Source organism: Dermacentor silvarum, chromosome 6 (assembly GCF_013339745.2).
Source record: "Dermacentor silvarum isolate Dsil-2018 chromosome 6, BIME_Dsil_1.4, whole genome shotgun sequence".
In the NCBI taxonomy this organism is placed as follows: domain Eukaryota; kingdom Metazoa; phylum Arthropoda; class Arachnida; order Ixodida; family Ixodidae; genus Dermacentor; species Dermacentor silvarum.
The window spans coordinates 184,387,476-184,415,191 of NC_051159.1; the positions used below are offsets into that span (position 1 = coordinate 184,387,476).

General features: G+C 48.4%; 1 protein-coding gene across 1 annotated transcript in view; it reads right to left on the minus strand.

Moving 5' to 3' along the window:
* LOC119456531 (uncharacterized) overlaps positions 1–27,716 on the minus strand; it is a 258,483-nt gene that overhangs the window by 63,437 nt on the left and 167,330 nt on the right. Inside the window, exons 17-26 of the mRNA XM_049669942.1 lie at positions 25,964–26,151; positions 17,309–17,495; positions 11,908–12,158; positions 8,926–9,100; positions 7,827–8,051; positions 5,310–5,379; positions 1,849–2,099; positions 1,574–1,744; positions 1,283–1,396; positions 469–588 (exon numbers count right to left, since the gene is read on the minus strand). Coding sequence (XP_049525899.1) covers positions 469–588; positions 1,283–1,396; positions 1,574–1,744; positions 1,849–2,099; positions 5,310–5,379; positions 7,827–8,051; positions 8,926–9,100; positions 11,908–12,158; positions 17,309–17,495; positions 25,964–26,151 — 1,752 coding nt within the window. The remainder of the gene's footprint in view (positions 1–468; positions 589–1,282; positions 1,397–1,573; positions 1,745–1,848; positions 2,100–5,309; positions 5,380–7,826; positions 8,052–8,925; positions 9,101–11,907; positions 12,159–17,308; positions 17,496–25,963; positions 26,152–27,716) is intronic.

Sequence of the window (27,716 nt, forward strand, 5' to 3'; positions counted from 1 at the left end):
GATACCAATGGTCGGAACTAAAGCAAAACCAATGTCACCGTGACGTAACGTATCAAAAAGAGAAATAGTTTTTTTTATCAGCAACAACAAATCATCTAAAATCAAAACACAGGGCGGTTTGATGCTGTTGGGCATAATGTTGGTACATGATGCTAAGAACAAAAACAGCGCGATAAACGGGACACAAAAGACAGCGTTGCTTTTGAAGTGGGAAACCACGCCGCAAGACGAAGAATGATAGGACAACACAGACGCTGTCAGTCCTTGTTTCCCACTTAAAAAGCTTGCAATACCAACTAGCCCGACGTCGCCCACTGTTTACCTCGTAGCATGAAAAGCAAAATCGACGCACTGGAAGACGTCGGTCTTCGGAACACTGCACCAATCATGTACTGTGTGTCGGAGAGAAGAGCAGTGCGAAGAAAGAGACCACTACAGGCGATGACGCGCACAGGGAGACACACTCACCGAGACAGTCCTGCTCGTCAGAATTGTCGTGGCAGTCCGACAGCAGGTCACATCTGTGAGCGATTGAGATGCACTGGCCGTTCTTGCAGCGGAACTCGGTTCTGTTGCACTCAATGTAGTCTGCGGACACAACCAGGGGCAATGCGCTTTGATATGTTTAGTCATTCAATTATGCTGTTTAACATTAGCGCAGCTACATAAGGGGCTGTGAAGGAAACCTTGGGGGAGAGCTCCGAATTAATTTTGACCACCCAGAGATCTCTACTCAAGAGTTTGGTACACGAGCATTTTTTGCACGCTCTCTCCACCACGGCCGAGAGTCGTTCCCGCGACTTCGTTGTGCCGCAACCGAACTACCGCGGCGAGTGCTCGAAATGTTCCAGGATAATCGTCACATAACATCGGTCAGTGTTGACGCGTGTTCTATATTACAGAAAAGCGCACAACCTTGCGTGAAAATAAATCAATCGAATAGCGTCGCATAGTACGCCGCAGCTGAGAAGGGCGTAACGCTGCTGGTAAGTAGAATACAAAAGCATTATCACGAACGACGCCACGCACATTTATTTCAGCCCTTAACGACATATGCGACCCAAGACCAATGAATTGTTAGTCTAATCCCCGCTTGCTCAGATTTTGTTTGAAAATACGAAATCCCCCGTCGAGTCGTGTGCGGAGTCCTTTAAGATCTAAACGCACGGAGGTTGCGCATTACTGAACCCTAGTATCATTGACAAAGCACAAAGTAGGCTAGCAACGGTGCATGTCAAACATTCGCAGCAAGGATGATTCGCATCGAAGGAAGGCATCTCACCGCATTGGCTTTCATCCGAAGAGTCGCCGCAGTCGTCCTTGAAGTCGCAGAAGGCGCCTATGGAGACACACTTTCCGCTCGCGCACCGAAAGCTGCCGTCGGGACAGGTCACTCCTGTTGCACAGACGAGAAATAATGTTTAGCGAAACGAGCGAGCGAATGAGTCTTTCCGCCTCAATTTAAGCGCATCTGGAAAGCATCACATCACACCATTGCAAATGCGCCTCGCACGTTGCTCAGTGTATATTTAGCAGTCTAGCCATGCGTGGCGGCCACAGCAAAGTTGCGTACCGCAGCCGCTCTCGTCCGACCGGTCGCGGCAGTCGTGCACTCCGTCGCAGACGTTGACCACCGAGACGACCTCCTTGTTGCGGCACACGAAGTACTTCTCCGGGGCCACCCGCACCTCGCCCACGTGCGCCTCCATGTGCCGGTACAACGGTGGGGGACCAGGGGCGTTGTCTGCGTCACAATAGAAGAGCAGCGCGACCACGCGTCACCGCGGTCGTCTGCTCAGACTTTGGACGCTCTGATTGGCGTCACGAGCGCAGAAGAACGGCGCTCACCAGCCTTGTGGCTGCTCATCTTGCAGATGTAGGCGCTGATGGTGGTGATGGGCAGCTCCTCCATTTGGCGCCACCCGGCCAGCGCTTCGGCGGCGGCCGCGCGGTTCAGCGTGCCCAGCGAATGCTTGCCCAGCGAGCAAGGGATGTCGTGCCAGTGGGCGGTCGAGTGGCCGCTGTCCACGCGCAGCATGGTGCAGTCCTCGTACGCCACCCAGTCGGGCTGCGAGGACAGGCCGTGGCCCGCGTACGCCCTGCGAGACAGACGCGACAGTCCCAACCGAAAAACATGAAAACGGCCACAGCTGCTCGTTGCGCGATGTGTCCTGGGCCTGACATTTCCGCGACCACCTGTGACAATTATATTTTAGGAAGTCGAGCACTCACACCGTCATCAAAATGAAATGTTCAAAATTGAATTTCTGTTTCTCCGGACTTACGATATACGCTAGCGATTCGCTCGCTGTAAATGTCCATATAAACGTGTTGTGCGACATCGTAACCAATTATGTTGGATCGAAAAGCTGATGAGAAAGTACGAGCTGTTTAAGCAGTCACGTAAATGTTCAGAGGCTTTACGGCTGGTACTGCCGAAAGATGCTCCAGATGGGTGTTGGTTTCTTCTCGTAATTTACAACGAGAAGAAACCAGCCCCGTTGCATACTAAGCCGAATGAAATACAGTAGGCTCATAAATGAAATTCCCTTTAAGGAAAACGCCGGATAAGCGGGACGGGGGCTCTAACTTTTGGTTGACCACCCATGGAAACAATGTTGGCAAACTTCGTTTAAACCGAAAGCTTCTTTTTTTTTTTTTAACGGAACTGCAATCGAAAGTGCACTACGTCATCGGTCATCATATATACCTCCTATGAAAGATCAGTAGGTCGACAAGCATGTCAAGCGGTGATGGAAAATATTCTAGCAAATACAATCCATCAGCCAGTTCCGCTGTTGTGACATTAGAAGCTGCTCTAAGACTTTCCCATCGATAATTTTCACGTTACTTTGTGCATCGTGATGGCGACAGTCAAAAAACAAGAGCGTGTAAACAAATACCTCGTGTGCGTGAAGCTTTGATGAAATATTTCAAACAGAGTGCAATAACGTCGTTTTTTCACCGCAGTGAAATTAAAGCACTCGGCGCCATTGAAATAAAACGATTTTTTTTCGTAACTTTTGAGTCCTTCGCATAAACAAAACTTCTGATAAACGGAACTTATTTTCTGTCGATCCTTTCGAGCTCCGTTTAAGCGGAGCCTTATTGTTGTTGAAACTTCTTCGGTCACCCTCTATAATCATTACTTCGCTGTTCCAATAAAACACCGTTCTTCCTGTGTGGCCCTTCCTGGGTTTCTACAAAATGGCGCCGAAACCCGGGAGCTGTATTAATCAATGACCGAACAGTCCGACTGACGACGAGCCCACGCGTGGAATCGCCGGGAAGAGCGGAGCCAACGCTACCGACGGGCCCCGTCCACCCACCGACAGCCGCCTGCTACTAGGAGGCCGAGCTGACCATGAATCAGAACGACGGCAAGCCTCATCGCCGACGATATCGAAACGGCGCCTAGCGAGGCCACAAATGCTCAACTTCACCTCACGAGCAGCCGGCTCGAAATGCTTCAGGAGAGGCTTCGTTTTCTAGACGAAAAGGTCGAAATACTGATTTCTGACGATGACATATATGAGGAATATGCTTCTCAAGTAGACTACAGGGATAAATTGGTTACGCTCAAGTCTAAAATCAGATTTGAAATTGAGTTGAGGCAGAATGCAAGCAGTGAAGATGTCACAGTTCTCTCAAATCGATATGGCCAGCCTATTATTTTTCTTCTTTGAAGCGTTGCAGAAAACAGAACAGGTTATAGAATGTAAGATAGGAGCTTCAAGCCGTGAAAACATTGAAGAAAGTACGAACAAACGAACGACATCAAGACAGAAATTTTCAATGAAATTGTAGCACCTACTGAAAAGCAAATTGCCGTGTCTAAAGCCTGAAATAACATTGTAATTGACGTGAATGACGTAACTGAAGACAAACTGAAGTCATCGCTTTGGACTTGAGAGCCACGTCAATGGCACAAGAAAGACAAATTAGAAGCAGATCTTGTCGCTACAGAGGTACCGAAATAACCTTTGTACAGTCGGCAGGACATGCGACCGGTGAAAATAGCAACACACGGTCTGGCAAAGTCCAGGAGCCCCCGAAGAGCACATCTTAACCAAAGAGTCACGATGCCATCCTGGCAAACGAACACATGCTAATTGTAGTGATGACCACGAAGGCTCACGAATGAATCGAAGGAGTTCCGGCCAGTACAGGTGCCGGCAACAGAAGGCCGACCGTCGCTGTGCTATCAACGTAGCTCTCTGCCTGTCACAACTGACACCGAAGAAATCCTACGTGACAGAAGCATCCATCAGCTATGCAGTAAGGCAAGAACCGGAAGGCACCATGGAGCCACAACACGTCAAAGCCCGGTCGTTTACGTAAGCTCACCGCAGTGCAAAGGCGGCTGTCCTCTTTATGCAGGGTGCAACCAAGTGTTGGACCAAGAATAAGCTTAACGTTGAACTAACTCTTGTTCGCATCAACACTGGAATTACCGCCAGTAATAGAAGCCCACCCCTGCTTTTGACAAGACGACAAGGACCGGGCGCACATTGCGGATCCCAATACGAATTATCTCGTATCAGCGAGCAACGTACAACGCATGTGCAAGAGTTCTGCGCTGGCCACGTCTTCGTGTGGTGTCGCCGGACAGTTTTCGCGAAGGGCACAGAAATAACCCTTCCTTGTTGGAGCGGGGATGATGATGATGATGATGATGATGATGATGATGATATCCTCAGCACATGGGTCGTACCCACTCCGGGGGATTGGCCAAGAATTGGGCACCTGAACTTTTAGATACGGTTTTTGAAACTACTGTTACAGTGCGGGGAGTGTGTTGAAACTTCTTCGGTCAACCCGCATCATCATCATCACTTCGTTGTTCCATTAAAACGCCATGTTTGCTCATCGACCATTCTTCCTGTGCGGGTTCCTACAATATCCCTATTCAATAAATCGCAAGCTAGATTTATCAGCAGCAGCAAACAATTTCTGTTCAGGCCTACTGGAGTTTTTATTACGGACAGAAAACAGCATGTTGAGTTTGAAGTGTCGTTCTTTTTTTATGTGTGAACAAAATGAGGGAACTTAGACTGTATTTTTCTACTCTCGGGCACCTAACTGTACATAAAACGCTCTACTCGTAAAACTATTTCACCTTATTCATTTCCTTTCACTCCACATCGTTCTACACAAATTCATCAACCAATGTCGTCCACGTCGCCTCGTGCGAATTGCTTGCGAGCGTGGCAGCAGTGGATGACCAGAGGCAGCCTTCGCGAACGCGGCACACGGGGGGCGCAGCATGCACGGTGCGTGTACACTCAATACGGCCGTACCTAACATACCAGTCTGAATAACTCATGGGGTTACCGTCGCTCCAGCGGTAGAAACCTTCGCCCGCGGCGTCGGTCAAACCTGCAACAAGAAATGACAAACTGAGCGCCACGTGGGAAACAAAAACTTCGCAGCTCGCAACCTGACCGACACAAAATAGCATACACCTTTCGCTGGCCTTGCTTTTGCTTTCTCTGTGTCTTGCCTTGCGACATTTTTCTAGTTATTCTTTCCGTTTGCTGGCATTCCCTTACCAAGTAGCGTGGCATTTGGCCAGTTTACTGACCATGGATTCAGTGTACGAGTGTTGGAACCACGTGTTTGACCTTTATTGAAGACACGTTGAACGAGCAGCACGGTGGCTGTGGCGTTCTGCTGCGGGGTGCCATTTCGACGAAGGCAATCGTGTATTTAGGCGCGCCTTAATTATAACCCCAGGCGGGTTAATCGGGAGTCCGCCTCTATGGCGTGTCTCATAAGCAGTGGTAATTTTAGCACGAAATTGCGCAGAATTTAATTTAAATTGAAAACAGCTCGCGAGGGGTCATTAAGCAAAACTTGGTACGCGACAGTTTTTACGCGGCGAAATAACACGCAGTCATCCGCAAACAATCTTACATATCTACCGAAGAAAGAAGGGAATGCTCACAAGAAACAAGACAGGTCACGAGACGGACTCCCGAGTTACACTCTAGACGTCGCAGGCAACGTACGCGACCGTTATCCAAATATTTCAACCAACTGTTTTCTACCGTAAAAGAAAATATATTTAATTATCGTAGAATCAATACCAAGCTTATCTCTCTTTTATTTTCAATCAGTTTTGCATGTAATACTTCATTTAATGCTTCTGATAGATGTATTGCAATATTGTTGATTTGTTTTCTAGAATGAATTGCTGTACTGAAGTTGTGGACCATTACAAGAAGCTGCTGTCAATAGGCCTCTCATAAAACCATCATGCTCAGTAAAAGAACAAAAAAGTTCTTCAATTAAAAAAAACTCGTTTTTAATTGTTTCTCGACGTGGTTGAGTAAAATGCAGAAATAAAGTATTCTAATTATCATAGCCTCTGGTATAATACCTGAGGTGCAGCCTGAATGACTGAAATACCTGAAGCAGATAAGCTGCTTCAATTGTGACAAGAGCGCTGATGTACTGGCTGTTTGCCGCCGAAGGCAGCAGCGCTTTTGACTTTCGAGACCGACCAGCAGACTGACTTTCGCAATCTCTGAATGAATTTCTGCACAGAGAACGACATAGGAAAGCGGGTTCGCTGCAATTGCATAGTACCGAAGTAGTCCGCGCTAGTACAAACGTTCTAGTAAAAGTGATTCCTTAATAAGTGGCGTTTATTAATGACGTCACAAAACGTCACCGATGGCGATGGTTTTTCAGAAATTTCCAACGCCCGCTTGCGCATATCACTGCCTAGAGTGCAAACGTCGACTGGTGTTCTTTATTCCGTTCATGCTCGCGACATGCTGAAAATGTTATTATGCACTGGAACCAACTCTGCTTTTGCGACGCGTTTCAGTTCATGAGCAAGATGTTTCCGTTCTCTGACGGCAAGCACTGACGACCGCGGTACTCCAAGTTAGCGTCGCGTCACGCGTTGCATAGAGTCCTCAACTGAAATTACCATTGATCTGTGCTATGTGGAAATTATTAGAGCTCTGTGATCTGGGGCTGCAATCGTCCAGTCACCGTGGTGGTTAGCGACTGATCTTCGTGCTTGTGGCTTCGTTTATTAGGCTTTATGTACTTTATTGGGCTGAAATTCCAAAGAATCATATTCTTTCTAAACACACGTAGCCAATAAGATTGTTCAGATATGCGTAAACATTGTGTGTTGTTTTTCCAACACCATATTTCCAACGCCATATTTTGTTGAATGCCCATATCCACGCCCCAGCGACGGCTCCTTCTAAGTTAGCTATGCGTTTGGTGGCTGCATGAGGCTGAAAGCGATTACAGGAGCCGGAACACGACACGGTCGCCATGCTTTGGACACCACGATAAATATGCAAAATTCACAACGTTGTTTGAAGCCAGACAAATCCGCCTATCGAACCGCTGCGCTTACAGCTCCAGTTTAGACGCCACATTTATCTTGTGTAATATGTGGTACAGATTGGCAAGACAAAAACAGCGCACCGTTATCTCGGAGGTGACGCAGTACTCAGGCAGGGTGATGTTGTAAAGGAGTTTGGTAACAGCCTGACGCATCACTTTCTGACAACTAGCAGGAGCATGCCAGGTCTCAGCCGCTCAGGGCTAAGTTCGTTTTTAATTGTTTTCATTCCACAAGATGCATTTCGCCAGAATGCCGCAAGCCATGCGGTGTGCTTTGAATCAAGACCTTGCACGTGAAAGATACGATTAGAACCCCTTCTGCTTGAAATATGTCATAGGTGGTGCGAGCTAACAATCTGACACAGCTGACCAAAGAAACAAGTGCAAACAGACGGTAGAAGTGCAAACAGACTCTCGTCGGCGAAGACGGTAATGCGCGAAAGCGGGCGTACCGATGTAGAGCGACTTCCTGTGCGCTTTCCAAATGTCGGTGAGGAAGTAGTGTATGATGGCCATCTCGCGTTCGTCCAGGATGCTGACCAGGTGACCCGAGCGGCCCTTGCCCCAGGCGGCGCACTTGGCCTCGGCCTCGTACCACTGAAGCGGGTCCGGCTCCTCGTACATGTTGTAGCAGTGGTCATTGTAGAACTTCCACTGTTGCGGGCATTCTTGCGGATCTGCGCGAGATATGCTTATAGTCTGTTCATTAAAAATTCAGCAGATCCAACGAGTTGGAATTCACATACAGCGAAGCTTTGTGTGAGTGCACAAAGAGTCGAAACACGAGTTTGTGTGTTCCCATGGTTTAGAGCAGCAAGCATGTTAACATCTCTCTTGGCAATCAGCGCCAATACCAAACGCGAGAAGAAGAATGAGCGAATGCACATGCGGCGGTAGCCAGTCGGATGGGCACAGTCTTTCGCCGAACACACTTTGGAATTTACAAAGTGTCCTTCAATTTTTCTGGTTCTTTTTTTTTTTTTTTTTCATTCTCCCGCACTATCGCCGCCACGGCTGCGCGGAGGCGAGCACCCCCCCCCCCCCCCCCCCCCTCCCATCTAGTGGTCGTGCAAACAAACCAGCGGCGGTGACGTCGGGCGAGGACGTCCTCCGCTGTGATTGGTTAGCCTACCACAGCCACGCCGCAGAACCCACGGTCACGAAAACCCGGCAAGGTTCGCAAAGAAAAGCTTCGCTTTTAAAAGAGGTCGCACATAGTCCACGTACTGACTAAAACGACGGGTCGCTGAGCAAGGCGTTAGATTAGAGGACGAGACGGTGCCATACGAACAGTGTCCCTTGGGTGTGTTTTCTTTTTCTTTTTGCCTCTGAGTGTATTCGTATATAGGCGATAAGTGTACATACAAACTAGGCCCTCAGCCCAAGTTATTTTAAGGATCGCCGAAAACTTTGGATACTCGCGAAAGTAAAGTAGTTTACGGTAATATTGCGTGAATCGCCAGCAACTTGACTCAAAGTGCCGATAGTATACCCAAGCATTTCCTGGGCTTTCCCAGCCAACGTGTTTCCGTTCACATGTATAGCACTTACTGTCGAAGTACAGCTGGTTAAGGTCCGCCGGCAGCTGGAAACTGAGTGACTGGTAAGACAGGGCGAACCCGCGTCCCGTGCCTTTGCCGTCCGTGGAGAAGACGATGGACAGCGTGTTCCAGCTGGAGACCACGTTGCGAGGGGGCATCGAGTTGTTACAGTAGCGGCCTGCGAGGTGCGACCCGTTGTGAAGTTGTGCATTGTTTCTGTTGCCAGTCATCAACGTTGCAAAGAATACTGCTCATTGCAATTCAAGCATGCAACTTACGCATTCAATTGGAACATTCAATTTATGCTGATGGTAGGCCTAAATCTAAGCATGCGGGCGGTTTTGAGATCCATTTCGGTCGAAATGCGGCCGCGACGGCAGCACAACGTCATAGCCAGCGAGCCATTGGGGGCGGGTGTGATGGGCTCGATGTATTTCACTGTAGAGTTACCGGACGTTTGAATTATGTGCCAGCGACGACGTAAGTTTCGTTCAGACTCTGTCGTGAAGTTGGTAACCGAATATTAAGACCTCCCCATAGTTAAAAGCTGAATCTAAATTCCTTTTTTTTTAAATTAAGCGATGAATGTTCTGGATAATTTGTTAAAACTTGTTTGATCTGCTCAATTTTATTTTTCTCGCAGAGAATTCGCATCGATACTTATCCAACTCTGCTTGCAGAAGTTTAAAAAGCAGTTTCAAGGTAAGCTATTTCGGGGCGTAAATCGTAAAAGAGTGGTACTTGCAAGTATTGGTGCACATAACTGCACCTTACAGAAGACGTAAAAGTAAAAGGCACAGAGAAAGAAAAGAAAACCCTAATTTCCACTGCCCTTCCTGTCTTAGCGTTTGCGCATTTTAATCAAAGGAGCCTCTCGGGAAATATATATATATATATATATATATTTCCCGAGAGGCTCCTATATATATATATACCAGAAAAAAGCGATTCTGGGTCCGGGTAAATATTCACAGTTAAGTAGACGCGCGTATGAAGCGATTTATTGACGTTTCGGCCGGGGTCCGGCCTTCATTAGAACACAATACATGGCGTCAGTACAGTTTATATACATGTGCATATAAACCGTATGAAGATATATTTACATGAGAAACGATAAAAATGGGCGAACAAAATGCATGTCAATCGTTCAAAGGAGAGCTGATACGTGTATACACAGATGGCGTTTGCAAACACATCTAAAAATACAAAGCATAAAAATGCACAGAAATGAAGTGCAAAAACCAATCGTCAGGTGACAACAAAAGACGTCACCCAATATGGGCTATGTTATCAAGCAAACAGACAAAAAAAAAAAGGATTAGTGACGTACTTGTAGAAACATTTTTATCGTTTCTCATGTAAACATATCTTCATTCGGTTGATATGCACATGTATATAAACTGTACTGACGCCATGTATTGTATTCTGACGAAGGCCGGTCCGCGGCGAAACGTCAATAAACCGCTTCATACGCGCATCTACTTCACTGTATATATATATATATATATATATATATATATATATGTGAGCGAGAAGAAAGGGAACCGAGGGGCCCGATTTTTATTAATCATTTCATAAGAAGCCAACAAACATTGACACCAAGAACAACATAGGGGAAATTACTTGCACACACAAATTGAATTAAAGAAATGATAAATTAATGGAAATGAAAGGGATGAAGAAACAACTGTCCGCAGGTGGGGAACGAACCCAAGTCTTCGCATTACGCGTGCGATGCTCTCACCATTGAGCTACCGCGGAACCGTTTTCCCATCCGCTTTTTGGGGTATTTATGTTTTACAACTAGAACTCTGATATATATATATATATATATATATATATATATATATATAAGGATAGACATTTTTGGTTTTTATCGATAAATGCCGCGAACCACTTGCCGATTCCAGTTTAAGGAAATCGGTTTACACCGAAAAGTGCCGAATTTAAGCATTCGTCACAGTTCGTCAGACCCGGTCCGTACAACGTGAGTAGGGCTTCTAGGCGTGTAGGTTTTCCTTTTGCCAGCTTCGCCCGAACCTCGCCCTAGGGGCCTCGCCAACCGCGTCGTGATAAAGTGGATTGGATGAGGGTGCTTTGCGCGAAACCATTCCTGGCCGCTCTCCCTGCGTACCCTCGTCATTGTCCACGGCGGCAGGAAGGGACGCTGGAGAACTATATAAAAAATGAAAAAAATTGCAGAGTACAGTGCAGGACAAAGTCGAACCCGTACTGAGTGTCCATACCATGCTAGATCTCAAATGCGGTACTTCAACTGGTTCCCTTTTAAAGCGTTATCATAGGGTTGTCAAAGTTGAAAAAAAAAGTGTATGTGAAGTGTGGGAAGCCGGTCACATGGTAGACACGCACGCACCTTTTTTCGAGGGAAGTGATTCTATTTTGACACGCGTGTTCGTCCAATAAAGAGTCAACTTCTTATCTCACACCGTTGGCAGTGTCCCATTATTCATTGTCACGACAACGCGACAATATTTTCCTGCTCGAACGCTTTCTCGCGGGTGCAGTAGACATTCTCAGGGAGTGTGAAACGGCTTTCCACGACTTCCGTAGAACCCCTCTTTCATAACAAGCCGGGAAAAGTAAAAAAGAGAAAATAAAATACTTTACGCAATTAACAATGACTACGCAGCGAACGACTCTGATTATTTTAACATAGTTACGTTTTGCTAGGCATATAGCTACAATGGTAAAAAAAAATACAGAGCTACATCCTTTCTCTTCACCGAGCAGGACCAAACATTGCCGCGAACGGCTCCAGGCCCCAGTGCAGCGTAGCCAACCGGACAGATTTATCTGGTTAACCCCTCTGCCCTCCATCTCTTATTTTCTTTCTCTAGATTTTTAAGAATTAAAACGATATTTTCGATCCGTTGTTCACTAGAGCAGAGAAGCCTTGTTCGACAAGTTCGCGAGTGTCCTTTTTTCCCCCCACATGTGCAGAAGTGATGCAGCGCGTATACTCGCCGATGAGGTTCTCCTGCTCCTGGTCCCGACCGTCGTAGAACTCCAGGTAGTCGGATGCGCAGTGCTCGGCGCTCGGCAAGTCGAAGTCCTCGAACGTGACATTGATGTAGTGCGACGGCGGCGCCACGATGAGCCACGCGCACCGGTGGTTGTTCACGTACGGCTTCGGGTAGTCGATCGAGAAGATGTGGCCGCAGTGCGCGTCGCACACGTGCAGCGCCGAGCAGTGGTAGTCGCCCATACCGCAGCCGGGGCAGTCTGCGCATTTGGTACCACGTACGTGCTATTTATACTGGGTGGCAAAAAAGAAGAAAGAATAAAGCAAGGCGCAAGATATTATTATAAAGCCTATAGTGTCTGACGACCGAACACCGCGGGTCTTATAATCGTAACTTGCAGCGTGTTTTTACAGCGAAGCTGTTTATGCGGACCGTGTGCCGTCGTTGTCGGAGTTGGCTAAAAAGAGACCACGTGACCTAGCGAGAGAGGAGAGGAAAAGAAGAGCTCAACAGAGGGAAAGGTGTTGGAGTGACCCCTTTCCCCCTGTGAGAATGCTGTGAGAGGGTGTACCTCGGGAATACAAACTCCCCCTACCTCGAGGGTGTAACCTCGGTGTACGGGGAGGAGGGTTGACGTACATATTGGAAAGATATTAACTGCGCTAGAAACAGGGACAAAGGAGCAGAGGAGGCCGAAAAAGACAACACGTTCGCAGAGGAGTAAGTTGCAACGGAGGTGCAACGGAGGAGTAAGTTTTGAGAGGCGTCCGCGTTAGCATTGGCGTTGGTTGTATATACGGAGCTTTGGTCAAGGACTCTTGTCTGGGAACGTCGTAGAAAAAGCGTGAGGAACGCGCTAGGAAGGCCGTCGCCCGTGGACGCCGACGCGTCCCATCCCCCGCAAGTAGCGCCAGTCGGGCCAGCCAAGCGGCCGTGAATGCAACTACGGCTCGGACGCTCTCTCCCATTGCAGCCGGCCCGACGCGGCAGGCCGGCTACTATATACACAGCTTCGCTCTTCGACCATCTTCACGGAGAGGAAGGGGCGATGATTTTTATAGCGAGCTCCTTATAGCGGCACCCGTTCGTCCCCGTCGTAGTAGGTAGCCACGTCTAGTTTTATGAATTGCTCAATAGATGGCGTTGTGTGTCCGTATATGTATGTATACCCATATATACATATATATGTATACGTATAGTATAACCGGAAGCCGACTTCCGCTTCCGGTTCCACTTCCGGTTCCGCTTCCGGTTCCGCTTCCACAGCTTCCGGCTTCCGGAGAACGCTTCCGGCGTTTTATGAAAAAAAATTCCGAAAGTTGTGTCCGTAGCGCGGAATCGAACCAGGGACCCCTCGCTTCCGAACGCGCGGCGCTAACCACTACGCCACGAAGCGCACATAGACACACGCACCACGATGACAATAAATACCCAACATTAACGAAAGGCCGCGTTTCTAGCGCGTTTCTAACGCGTTTGTGCTAGCGCGTTCCGGCCCGTGTAAGAAGCTGGTGTAAGACGCTGTGGCCTCTCCGCCTTACCTTCAACGCGTTTCGAACGCGCTGCCCAAGGCGGTGGCAAGTCAAGTTCAAGTCGAGGAGCCTTTATGAATACGGGGGGTATGCTCTCTCAGCAGTCATGTGATGGCGTCGGCAAACGCGGTGCACGTTCCGGCATGTGTAAATGGCTGCGTAAGACGCTGTGGCCGCTCCCCCTTACTAGAGAGTACTGCACGTTTCTAACGCGTTTGTGCTAGCGTCCCCTTAAGCGGGAGATCCGATGATTCCCTCCGGAGCTTCGCCCACTCATCATCATTCACCCCGTGGATATGCTGTGATTTTTTTTCTTTATCTTTTTTCTTTTTTTTTTTCTTTTAACAGTTTGGCTATAACTTGAGCTGGGACACCCTAAATACGCGTGGAAATTCGAAGACTGCAGAAGACCGGCCCCGATAATGTAGGACACGCTGGCGGATTAAGGGCATCTGTAGTTGCATTGGCGACAAGAGGTGCTTGGTTTGCTTCCGGGAAGGCATTGTACTCCGCTGTGACGAACGGAGCCGTTGCAAAGTGCGCGCAGTTAAGCAGAGCGGCCAGAAGAAAAGTGCCGCGTCATGAATTGGCATCTCCAGCGCAAGTGTTTGGTAGAGTTGTATTGCTGTCTGTGAGTCTATGTGATCACTGTGTATATGATAATTATCTACGAGAACCTGTAGTAGCATACCGCAGGCAATCTCCAGCGTATCGCGGAAAGCTTGTATCTCTCTATTTACGGCTTCACAGTGCCATGGCTTAAAGTAGACAAATGCATCATCATGTATACACTATACGGCATGTACGCGAATTTTACGGGTAACTGTTACTATATACGTGACGGAAAACTGATATTCCCTTCGGAATAACCTGGAAGCAGTCCTAAAGTTATTTTTACGCTCTGAGCGTTTAGTTTCAGCTATATGGTAAACGTATACAGGGTGTTTTTTTTTTTTAGCTGCACCAAATTTTTTAAATGAGAGAAACATAAATCTTGGTCACGTTATGTTTACCATTCGAGTGTACGGATTGACGGCCTCTAGGTACAGAGCAATTGCCGCACTTACGTGCGTAATTAGCGAAGTTACGGTAATCAACTTTCTAATTATGAACAATAGGTGGCCACAACAAATGAGTACTTTGGGGCCCGTCCTTGACGCTACCTATCCCAATGATCAAATTTTGAATAGCCGAGTTCATGTGGGAGCTACGCGATCAATTAGTTCCCCTTGGCTGGCTCCTTGAAACAGAAACTGGCCGCAAAAAGAGCGCCTACGTCGTCGATGTCGCCGAGGGGCGGCGACATCGACGACACAGACGCTCTTTTTCTCTGTCTTTCGACAACACAGACGCACATAGATCACATAGAGGACGGGCCCCAAAGTACTAATTTACTGTAGCCACCTATTGTTGATAATTAGAAAGTCAATTACCGTAGCTTCGCTAATTACGTACGTAAGTGCGGAAAAGTGCGGAATGCGGAGGCGCAGATTCTCGGCCAAGCGAGAATCTGCGCCTCGGCGGCGAGCCGATTGTCAATATTTTGCCTGGCAGCAGTTAGCATTTCCTAGCAAAACTTAGCCAAGCCTAGTAAAACCTGGAAGAAGCTAGGTCGATCACCAGCCCCGCTGTGTACTCCAGCCTTGCACCACTAGTGCAAGCTGTCCACACTTTTTAAAATTAGTCTGGCTGTAAAACCGATGTCTCAAATTATCTCCCGATTTCTCTTCTCTGTGGCACGTCTAAGATTTTTTAGTTTGCTCTTCACAACAATTTCTATTTTATTGTGAAGAACGCACTGATCTCAAATCAGCATGGATTTCAGCAAATCAGCATGGATCAGCACAGGCCGCTCCACTATCACAAATCTCGCAAGTTTCATGACACAGATCTCCTCGCCGGTGCTTCAAAGGGGCAAGTTGACACCATTTATTGTGACCTCAGCAAAGCTTTTGATGTGGTCAGCCACTCACTGCTTCTGATCAAGCTTACACCACTTTTGTGTTGACTCGTCAATTGTAAATCTATTGCGGAGTTATCTTATTGGTAGATCATGTGATGTTAACGTCAATAGCCAAACGTCGTCTTCTTATGTGGCAACTAGCGGCGTCCCTTAGGACCACTCCTTTTTTAATTTTTATTAATGACGTTCTTTCCGTCATTCAGCATTCTTCATTCCTTCTATATGAAGATGACAAATATTTTTAAGGCAATTCATACTGTTGATGACTGTCGCATCCTGCAGTCTGACCTGTTTTATTTTTCTAAATGGTGCACAGATAATAACCTAACCTTGAATGCTGCTAAGACCAAAGTCATGACTTTCACCCGCAAAACAGCAAGCATTTATTTTTCTTATTGAGTAGATTTAGTACCATTGTGTAAGGTCCGTGAGATGAATGATCTCGGTGTACTATTTGATACAACCTTACACTTTCAGCTCACACTAAACGCGTTGAAATGCGGGGTATGCACACTCTTGGCACTGTTTGCAGACTATCGAGAGAATTCAATTCTGCTATACCGTTCCGCAAGTTGTACACAGCAATTTGTCTTCCTCAACTCGAATACGCGTCGGTCGTCTGGTACAGCATCTCTAGATCACACAGTGACATTACAGATCGAGTCCAAAAAAAAGTATCTAAACACATTTCATCACCGCGTTGCTAACACGGACGCTGGACCTTGCTCCAGCACTGTTGAGTTATTGTCCTTGCCCTCCCACTGCCTTAGAAAGTGTTGTTTGGAAAATTTGTGTGTTCGTTTGTGGAGGTCTTCTGGCGCACATGAGTGTGATGTGTGCCATGTAGGCTTTTCGCCACACCACGGACATTTTTCTGCGTACGCTTCGCCATGTATTTGTCTTAGCTTGTGTAGATTAGGATAAGTGTTTGTTTGGAGTCGGCGCCAGTCCGTCGCTTGCCGTCTGGTCAAGATCACCAGAGAACACAGACCTTTCCATGTTGCTGCCTGTCACCACCAACACTCAACCGTCCACAGAATACAGAGTCTTTATAACGGCCACTTTCATGACCTTGATATTTTTCACAACTCGCTGTCATTGTTCTGTTCTGAGCTTTGCGTTGTTGTGTCTTAGTTTCACATATTGTTCAACTTCCCTTCGCCCCCTTTTTCGTATGTATGCATTTTGCGCCTTGTATTTACACTGTTCTTTTCAAGATTGTTATTTTTATTCATTGTTTTTTTTGTCTTTTTTTTACCGATATTCCCCTGCTGTATTTTTTTCTTGTTCTATGTATGCGTGCTCCAGTACTTAGACCTCATGATTGTTCCTGGGCACGGTAAATAAATGATCGATGATTGATTGATTGATTGGTTGGTTGATTATGTGATAATGCACGACCCTGAGTCGTGCGAAGAATCTGTTTAGTTGTTACGAATTTTCTCCTTGTGCTTTTCATTAAGGATGCTTTATAATGCGTTGTGTTATGACAGAAACCTATTATTGTGAATACCACGATGTTAAAATTGTTTGATATTAATGGGGCGAAGGTTCTACATTATTCGCAAACTATTCCAAAAATATTCGATATTGGATTAGATTCGCTTCTGGCTCTATTCGATTCGAATTCGATTCGGTCTGAAGAACTGTTATTCGCATACCCCTATAGTATACATTCGCTGAACAATGAGCGTACCTCGCCAGCGCGCCCACAAGCGCACCATGAGGCGAGGAACTGTAAGTCCCGTTTATTTCACATCTCGCAGGAGTGACGCACTGACCGACATTTGCACAATCCATATATACTGATAGGAATGGAGTCAGAAAATCGCCTGCTACGTTGGCGTCACTCATGTCGCAATGCGGACGTGTGAACGCATAAATGTCAAGAGAAACTAATCGCGGAATGCGTACCGGTGAACTTGTAAGTGGCGTAGAATCCGCTGAACCTGCTGAGCGAGTAGCGGAAGCACGTCTTGAGGTGAATCTCCATGGGGCCGTTGGAGATGATCTCCTTGGGGAAGGTCTGGCCGTTGGGCGACAGGATCGAATCGGAGCAGTTGCTGTTGGGGTCGCGGCCAGGGTACAGCAGCAGTTGGTCCTGCTCGGCCAGGGGAGAGAAAACAACAACAACGCAGCTTGACTGATTGGCGGGCGGGGCTTTGACGTCTCAAAGCAGCAGAGATGTTATGTTCGGGTCAGTTTTGATCACCTGGCGTGCACCTGCAGAATTCCGTGCACGGGCGTTCTTGTACTGCGTACCTCTCGAATTTGACGACCGGCTAGCGCACGGCTGTGTTATGTCCGTTTCTCGGTTCTTGCAAAGGCGCAGTAAGAGGTCAAGTATAGAATGGCAGGGCAGGAGCCAGGAGGTTATCAACAAAAGCTTGACAAGACGGTTGACGCTGCCATGTTATAGGAAGCATTGATAGGAATGCACTATGAGAACAGATATTTCTGTTTTCTGCGGTAACAGCTACAGGAACAAGAAGTTAAAAAGAAAGAATAAGCTGTGCTACTGGATACGTACCATTACACGACTTTTTCCGCAGGTGAACAAGATGCCATCAATGAATCATAAACTAATTAATCAAGATATATGACATAACATCACGTCAATCTTAGAACATACAACTACCGATTGCACTAAATAATCTTACCATACGACCAGACGAACAGTTGTAACAAGCAATAAATAAACGGAGGTATTAATTGCCTGTATTCTACATCAATCAGCAGAACAGTGATTGTCCAAGTAAGATAAATGAGAGTACTTACATCAAAAGAGCCGTCACACGGCGGGACAAATGAAATCTCTAAACTTTCGGATTTACAGCCCTCATTCTAACGGCCACCTTTTTGCCAGGATGCTCCCTTTTGCTTAGCATGTATGCATAGCGTTGGCTTTGTCCACCAGGTACCACATGTATGAGTACTTAAGTTAGTTCGTGTAAGGAAAAAGCAGCGCTTAAGAATAATGCACAAAATACACGCATTCACCTCCAGCAGATTAGGAAGCGCGAGCACGCGCTTGGAGAGCTCCCTGCACTAGATTAGCGGGGGGAGGGTATAATACAGCAACTCCAGATGAAAACGACGACAAATGAAATGACGGACACAGAACTTGAACAAAAAGCAAGAGCCGAAGGCATGGTTCCCGAAGTACAGCCAGTGCGGAGGTTACGACGGCGTTTTGGAGAGCGAAAATACTGTCAGCAGATTAGGGGGGCTATGTAGAGGGGATTTCTAAAAATTCCGTAAAACTTAAAAATGAACACCCGATCTATCCTCGTACTTTTCAACCAGGGCGTAGTGGTGATCCTATCAGCCTAATTTATTGAAAGAAATATTTCGCCTTGGGAATACTCGGACGACTACGATACAGACAAGCACGATGACGCCTATCAAGGCCACACTGCACATTATAGGCACGATTAGTATTGCTCCGGCGGATCGGTCAACATTTTAGGTGGCACGCGAAAGAAGACACAGGACCTGGACCTTAAGGAAAGGTATCGGGATTTGCTCGGACATGTTGCTGTGTGCTGAAGCAGTGAGCGCATATACATTGTCCACTATGCCGCAGTGCAGCCACTGCAGAGCAACGCTGTGTAGAAACCCGCAGGTCTTGGTGCATAAAATAGTTAATAGCGTTGACCATGGCGGCTTCAGGACCAACCCAAGCGCTCGCTGCACGCAGTGCGGCCATCTCGGTGCCAGATGTCCCGCACGGCTCTGCTTCGCGGGGATACCAGTCGGTGGAACGGATGACGAGCAGTTGTTGCACCGCTGTAGATGACACCACGCTGTTCGTAGTAACGCGAGATCTCCGGGGGATTCTTGTTATCCCTGGCACTGTCGTCTGCGGTACGTCGAGTCCCAGAACACCCCGTTGCTTCCACGTATCTTTCTCAAGTGAGGGACCTTCTCGCTACCAGAGCCCTATTGGAGTTCCCCCATGGACTGTTCTCTTTATGCTAAGAGTGAATTCTATTTACTGACGTATTGACCCTTTTCGCGGAGCAGTTGGTTATGGAGAAACGAGATGGCGCTAATGGCGGCGCGCCATACCTCTCCTCAGCGACCGCGCACGAATACGAAACCATTACCGCTTCTACCTTGCTTCTGTGCGATCAGCTGTCGGAAATGCAACTGAGTTTTCGCTAACACACTGTGCTCCAATCATGCTAGATTGAATCATGTGGATTGAAGACGTGTGCAATAGTTGGCTGCAAAAATAGTGACTGGCATGTTAAGGAATAGAATGAATCTGTGTGGCCAAGTTCGCCGACCCCTGCTGCAACTGTCCGAACGTGTTACCGGCACTTCGTGATGTACGGCTTTCCTCGAGGATACAAAATTTGCTCATCCGCCAGCCTTGTATCGCTAACCTTCAAAGAAAGGGCTTCATCCCCAGAACTTCGGCAAGAGGAGTACCACTCGTTAAACAATGACACAGGGAGTAGTGCCGCTTCCTGTCATAGTAAGTTTCGCGCACGTTATCTATACACATCTGTCCCAAATGGCAAGAAAACTTACGCCCACTCTATCGCCGACGTATCAAGAATAAGTGAATGGGCGCACACTTGAATATATGCGCACAGTGCCACTGTATACGCACAATAAATAACGGACTACACCCATGGCGCACGAATGGTCGAAGCTGAATGTTTCGTGATGGTCCACAAGAGTAAGCGAGTTACTAGCTGTAATATGTATTTGCTACAAGGTATTACAATGTGCAAAACAGCTAGGTTTCAAGCCTTGTGCGCAGCAAGAACAAATCTATCGGAACTGAGCACACCAGCGAGCGATTAGGCAGAAAATAATCAGATAGTGGCCGCGCACCGAGGAACTTCACTGAGTCAGAAACTGACAAGCATGCACTCCTTCACAATACTTACCGAATAAAGAACAAAGAGCAAAACACACTAATTCTGACTGAATTCATAATCGGAAAGCTTGAATAGCTTGGAATACATATTTAGCCCCGCTTTTAGAACAAGCACCATATACGCTGCTTGTGTCATTTGTACATAGCTTAATCAGCCCCGAAAGCGCTTTTGTATGTTCTCTGAAGCCGTGATCAAAGCTTCGTGTCGTCCACCTAGTCACCGTCTACGATATCTCCGAAAACAGAGGTTTTCTAAGCCACGCCGGCGTCATACACTTCCATTGTAAACAAGGAGGCAACGTAGGCAGTTGAGGCAAGCAATGGACGCGTCACCACGTGATCAAACATGGCAGCGCCCATGGGATCGCCGCGAAAAGGGTCAGTAAAAAAACTGTCTCAGACAGGCTCCCACAGTGTGTTTGCCCTTGTTAGCCGGACCTCGATCTTGAATTGGGATCTTTAAGGGCAGAACTCTCGGAACTCCTGCCGAGCAGTGAAGGAGTTTCCCATTGAGGTTCACAGTGCCGCTTCTATCACCACAGAATTGCTGAATATTCTTAACCAAGGTGCGCACGACATAGAAGGCAACAAAACTTAGTAGTTTCAAGGCAGTTGGAAGCAGCTGATATGGCCAAGTATTTCCGGGTAGACTTCGTGCACCCGAATAAGCGCCCACACAATGCACAAACGTGCCTGCTCACGCGCACAGATGCGCGCCGGTGATTTCGTAAAGAGAAAGAGTGAGAGAAGACAAGAAAGAAAGAATAGCGCCGAAGAAGCATGCGACTTCGCTGAAGCTTTCTATTTTCTCACTTGCGCTCACTCGCTCGTTCTTCCTTCCGTTTGCGTGATCAACCATCCAGAAAACGCGGGAATGTTTCTGAAAGGTAATGGTTTATCTATGATGAAACAGCTACAGAGAAAATAGGCGCATTTATGGTCGATATGATCGAAAGTGGTATGCGCGGCAAACGTGGCGCGAACGTACGCCGCGCTTACCGCATGCAAGAGGAACTCTCGCGCAGTGAGCTGTCGCTATCGGCAGGGTGGCACCGAAAAGATAAGAAAGAACCTGATAAAGATGGCGCCGAATGTTGCGATTACCCGAAATGTGGCGCAGCGTAGGCGCAGCAGCTGTAATGACAACGAATCCAACCTTTACTACAAAGAAACAAGAAAATCAACCAGGAAATACGTGTTTTATTTTTTTTTTTGCAATATGAATTTATTTATCCTCGAACTGATCAGACCTGCAATTATGTATTTCATAAGGCAACTGAAGGGTTGTCTTATGCTTTACGTACATCTTTTGTGTGCGCGCAAGCACACAAGTGGCTCTGGTGCTGGTTTAAACGGGTCGCGATGTGACCCAAAATGGTGAATACATTATTAGAGTAAAGGGGGGGAAAAGCAAGAGAGTACGGACAGTAGTTAAACAGGTGTTTGATTTCCCGAGTTTACACCTTGTGAGGAGAGAGAAAATAAACATCTTTATTGCGAGATTATTTTACGAGTTGTCTTCGGGGTGGTCTCCCCTTTCCAGGAAACCATAGCCTTTCGCCGCGTCCACGGCCCTCGCTACCAGCTGGCGCTGGCTTGCGAGGGTGGAGCTGGCTAGGGCATTCTCCCAAAGCTCAGGTGTGTGGTATGGATTGGGTCATTCTGTAAGGGATGATTCTGTACAGCTCCCTACCATGTGGTTGAGGGTGCCCTGTGCTCCACAAAAGTGGCAAAGTGGAGAGGACATGTAGGGGGTGAAGTGGTAGTTTCTAGATGGGTAGGGGAAGGTGTTGGTTTGCAGTGCTCTAAGAATGCGGTCATTACCTTTGGTTAGTTTTTATGCGGGCTCGGAAATATTATTCGTTGCAACCTATAGTGCATAGTGATTTCCTGATAAGAGACTAGAGGGTGTGGTCGCCAGGGCTCCTCCGTTGTGCCAGGGACTCGGTTAGTAAAAGCTCGAGCCGTGAGATGCGCCATCTCGTTGCCTGGGATGTCATGATACGCTGGCGCCCACACAATCTTTACTCGTCTCTTGGGGGGTACCTCTGGAGCATTTGCCAGGAGGTTCGGTGAATTCTGCCGTAAGAGAAATTGCGGCATGCTTGTTGGGAGTCTGTTAGGACGGTGTCTGCGGTAATCTGTGCCATCGCCAAGGCGATGGCCCCTCCCTCGGCGACAACGGGGTTGTCATTGCGGATGGAGACGCTTGTCAGGTGCTCTTGACTTACGATTGCGGTGGATGTGGAGGCTCTCCTGCCGGGGTACAGGGCCGCGTCGGTGTAAGCGAGTAGTGGATGGTTGCCGTACTGTTTGGTGATGGCTTTAGCCATTGCAGCCCTTCCTCCTGCGTTGTGGATAGGGTGCATGTTTCTTGGTAGCGGTTGAACCAGGATCTGGCTCCGTACGCACATGGGTAGCAAGGCCGTCTTTTGGGGTTGATGCTGCAGCGGCGCATTAATGCCCAGTCTATTGAGAATAGTTCGTCCCGTCGTCGTGGTGGAAAGTCGTACCCGTTGATTGGTCAGGTGAGCCTCTATGAGTTCTTCGGTGGTATTGTGGAGTGAGGAGAACGGCGGCGCGATCGCAGACTGCGGCCCGCGCCGAGAACTATAGGGCGGCACGGGGTGTTGCGGGCCGGGATTTGGTGAATCTTCAACAACGTCTGCTTGGAGCTCGAACCAGGTTGACCATCGGAGAGGGTCCGGCAGGGAAGACGAGGCGACGTAAAAACCAATAACACACGTTTAATACATGGTTACGGGTGAGCGGTGTGCTTCAAAGAAAACATACGAGAAACGTTCAGCGTGCACGCACCTGCACGCTGTAGGGCAAACCAAAAGCGTTCTCCACGTGGCTGCTGGCTTATACCCTCCACCATCCGGGCATTCTCCTTCTCTCGTGCCCCCACTGCGGAGGGCCTTGTTAGGACACGTCAGGGCAAGCCAGACGAAGTATAGTGAGAGTGGGTGGCAGTAATGAGGGTTGACTGCCGCAGCGGGGGTTGGTGGTCGTAGCGGGGTGGACGTCCCAAGCGGCCGCAGTGAAGATGAATGATGCAATTAGCGAGGTTGGTGCGTCACAAGCGGGTATGAGCTGGTCGCAAGGCGGCACGGCATGCAGTTTCGCACATTCTGCGCATACTTCCCTCGAGGCACGCGATGGACGCGTCTGTTCATGTTGACGAGCGAGATCGTTAGGCACGCCGTTTACCATTTGTTTGCAGTTCTTCTGGGCATGGCCGCTCAAAGTGAATCGTAACAGGGGAAAGCGCAGTGTGCGCCCCTTTTCCCGGTTCTCGAGACGCGCGCTCCCCTTTGGCGGCGGGAAAGGTATCCGTCTCGCCGCGAGGATGACACTCGGGACGGCAGGAAAGAGGCGTACCCGGAGGAGGTGCTCTCTGTCTGGCTCCCAGACCGGATTCACGGATACCTGCCGCAACACGTGAATAACCTCATTAGCTGACCATCACGCGCACCGAAGCGAGGATTGTCTTTTTCAGAGTGGGCCTTCCCTCTGTAAATGTTGCTTATTCCTCGCAGCGACACTGTTTCAACTGACGCCGCTGGTTGCCTTATTCGTGCGAAGCCACGGTAACTGCGTTTACCTGCGCTGCGTGTTCGGGACGGAACGACTGTGCGTGCGGCTAGATCCGGTGCTCGCCTTCAGCCCTAGCCGCATCTCGGAGCGTATCCCTACCACCGGGACTGCGAGGGATGTCATCTCCGGATTCAGATCGGCTGCAGTAATTGTTAACGTGCACCGACATTTTTCGCCCAGCGCTGCTTTTTGTATTCACGCGCAAATTCTGTCGCCGCAGCCGGGAAAGTAACCCGCGAACTTGTCTATATGGTGGCGAAAAATCGTAGCCAGTGAATGCGCGCGGGTAAAATGCTTGCGTGAACAGATTATACAGGTATATTGAATCATCGTGCAAAAATGGTCCTGCTTTCAGAGGCAGCGCGGCGAAAGAAACGGATCACGATCGGTGTGAAGGTCTAAACACAACCTAAGGGGGACAAAAAAATTACTCCATCTCCCGCTAAAGGGAGCCATGTGTGGATGCGAAGCAGCGGAGAGATGGTTAGCTTGAGCGGGAGATGGTTTCGCGGCAGCGGCCCGAGCGCTCATGGCGGCGCTGCACAGGAGAGAAAATGAGGCGCGCGCGCTCCGTCATTTTCATACCGCGGAACTACCGTGGCGTCCCCAGCGGAGTATGCAGCTGTTGCACCACCTGTCGTGCGCGCCGCTCCGGATTCCTAGAGGAGAGAAAGGGGGGAGCGTAAGAGAGGACAGAGAGGAGGAGGAGACGCCCATGCGCTGTGGGGGTGTGGGACGCAGGCGCCGCTCCGTACAGTAGAGGATTCCCAGAGGAGAGAAAGGGGGGAGCGTAGGAGAGGGGATAGAGGGGGAGGGGACGCGCATGCGCTGTGGGGGTGTGGGACGCCGCGGGACGCAGGACGGACCGCCATAAGCTGCTTCGCATCTAAAATCAGAGCCCTTCCACTACTGTGAAGATGGGAGCCAGCGAAGCTGTGACTATGGTGGGTCTGCTGTAGCGAATATTGCCCCCACGATGAGAATGGGCGTATCGTCGTCGGGCATCACCCAACCAAACATATCTATTATGAACGTTCCGGTTGAGGAACTCGCGTTGAAACCTGGCCGTCGCACCGGGGAGGTTGGCGCTAGCGTTGCCGAGGCGTGCACCACCGTTGTCGGGTTCCTGGAGGGCAAGACGACGCTGACGTTTGGCCTCAACATCGCGCTCCCGCAACTCGGGGTCGGCGGCTCTTCACTGACGTTCGACCTCAACATCGTGCTCCCTCAACTCGGGGTCCACGGCTCTTCGCTGACGTTTCGCCTGGGCTTCGGAAGTCCTAACGCCTATAGAATCGGAACGTCGACGACGAGCCCTTTCCCGAGCGCGTTCGCGGCGGCGTTGCTCAAACGCGTTAGGACACGTCGTAAGTTGCTCATGAATGGCTCATACCCCGTTAAGCAATGGCTCATACATCCGTAAACGCGGCCTCCCCATTACGACGACAGAAGAGTAGGGAAATTCGACGCTGGAATGATGAGCGACAACGCAGCCAGCTGTGAAAGCAGACGATGACGACGAACGCGGGAGCAGTCGCACGAGCGCGTGCCGAGCGCGCACTCGTAGTAGCAGCAGTAGTAGTCGAAGTTGTGGTAAGGAAAACATGCATGTTTCTGCAATTCTTATAGGGAGCACGGCTCAGCATCTGAGGGGTGGGAATGATGGGATAGAAAGTAAGTAGAGGGGACATCGAGGCATCCCATAGCGCGCGCACACACGCAGCACCACGCGGGTAACGGCGGAATTAGTTAACCAGCGAACAACAAACGAAACGCCCACTTTGTTCTCCACACCGCGCAAGGGCCGCTGCAGGCGACGCAGCCAATCAGCGGAAAACAACTATACTATACTCGCGGAGAACAACACAGAAACACGCAGGCGCCGAAAGTTCCGCTTCGTGATCCATTCTTTTCGACATCCGTGATTGGCTCGCCCACTTTTGCGCCACCGTTATCGCTGGGATAGACCACTGAGAGCGCCGCGTGATAGGAAGACGGGAAAATTGAAACGAAACGCGCGATGCAACAAAAGAGAACGACGCCAGCAAGCATCGCTCGTGTGGGCGAAGACGAACCTGGCACTGGCCGGCGCGAGACGACGCTTCCCTTTGCGCGAGGTCGAAGATGATGAAGCTGAGCCACACGTGCTTCCCGCCAGGTGGCAGGATCTTCCACCAGCAGCTCTTGTCCTGGCCGTAGTAGAACGGGTGGTTGGGCGACGCTATCGACCCCTCGGGTGCCTCCAGCACCGCGCCACAGTTCACTGCGGACGGAACGGGTCGTTAAAACTCGAAGCGAGACGAAGTAAGAAAGACGTGAAGATAAACCTTCAGTTTCAAGTCAGCGCTTGTGTCTGTTCCCGTTAGACGTCCCTTTTCTCCGCCCTTGATTACCAACTAGCCCGCTCTTGGCGAAACGTGTGCCAAGTATGTTTTCCAGCAGCGACTACAATGATGATACCCTTATTCGGCTTATGCCGTCAGGCTGTGGTGCTGTACGTGTGCTTGCGGGCGAGGGAGGGATATTGTTCACTTCGAAAGAAAGATTTAACATCGGGTTCCAACTCCCATTTTCCTATTCAAATACACATGATATGCAGAAAAGTTGGAGCGCTGGGGTTTTACATGTCAAAACCACGATTTGATTGAGACACGCCGTAGTTTTAATTTTGACTCCGGAATAATTTTGACCACCAGGGGATCTTTAACGTGTTCCCAATGCACGGGACACGGGCGTTTTTGCATTTCGCACCCATCGAAATGCGGCAGGGATTCGATCCCGCGACCTCGTGCTTAGCAGCGCAACACCATTGCCGCTAAGCCACCACGGCGGGTGCAGAAATGTTCTCATCTGAAGCGATTAGAGCAAAATTTGATGCATTTCCCACTTTATTTATTTCCGTTACTTTCGTAAAAATGGAAGAGGTTAAGAAAAAGAGAGAACCCGCGCACAAGCGGCTTGAAGGGCCCCTAACCCCCCTCTCCTCCTACCCGACAACACGAAGCTAACAATAACGTCGCGACTCGAACATTTATACAATAATTACGGTGTGACAATATCGCAAGTGCAAACTAAATACAACACCAGTACACTCGCAATGTGTCTTAAAAATGTATCATAATATACAGCCTAATGTAAGCATAATGTATCATAATATACTATCAACATACAGCACTGGTGAATCTTTCTGTACATTGTACATAAACTATATTGAAATTCAACTGAAATTACAATAAACACTACAGAAACTATATTCAAGGACGACAACTATAGAGATTAAGCGGAGTTCAGTAGAAAAAACGAAACACTAATGCGAGTACTCCAGTATATCTGAATACAAGCAATTTAAATAATTTAAGAGTTAAGTTTGAAAGTAGAATTTGCGCAAAAGTCTTTGTATATCTCAGTAAATTTAGAAACATTGAAGTTAAGAAATAAGCATTTAGTATGCGTCTTCTACGGGATACTAGCAATAGCGTGTAACATTAATTTCTGCGTTAGTAACAATTTGTTTAACATGCACTCATTTGTTGTACCCGCGGAGCGGTTGCACCCTATAACAAAAATCTGCAATTACAGTGAGAAGGAAATAAGCAGTTATACATTAGTAACTTGATGGTTTTGCGGAGAATGTGTCTATTGCAGTTGAAAGCTCCTATCACTACCCCACACAATTTGTGACAAAGAAAATTAATGTGTTGAACCCACTGGAACGTATATGAGAAAAAGGTGCCCCATTCTTTAGTTGTGTTCACCTTTTCAATAGGCAGATAATTTAACAGTAGAGTGTGAACTGAAAAGATATGTGCGCCTTTTGTCCGGCAGGTA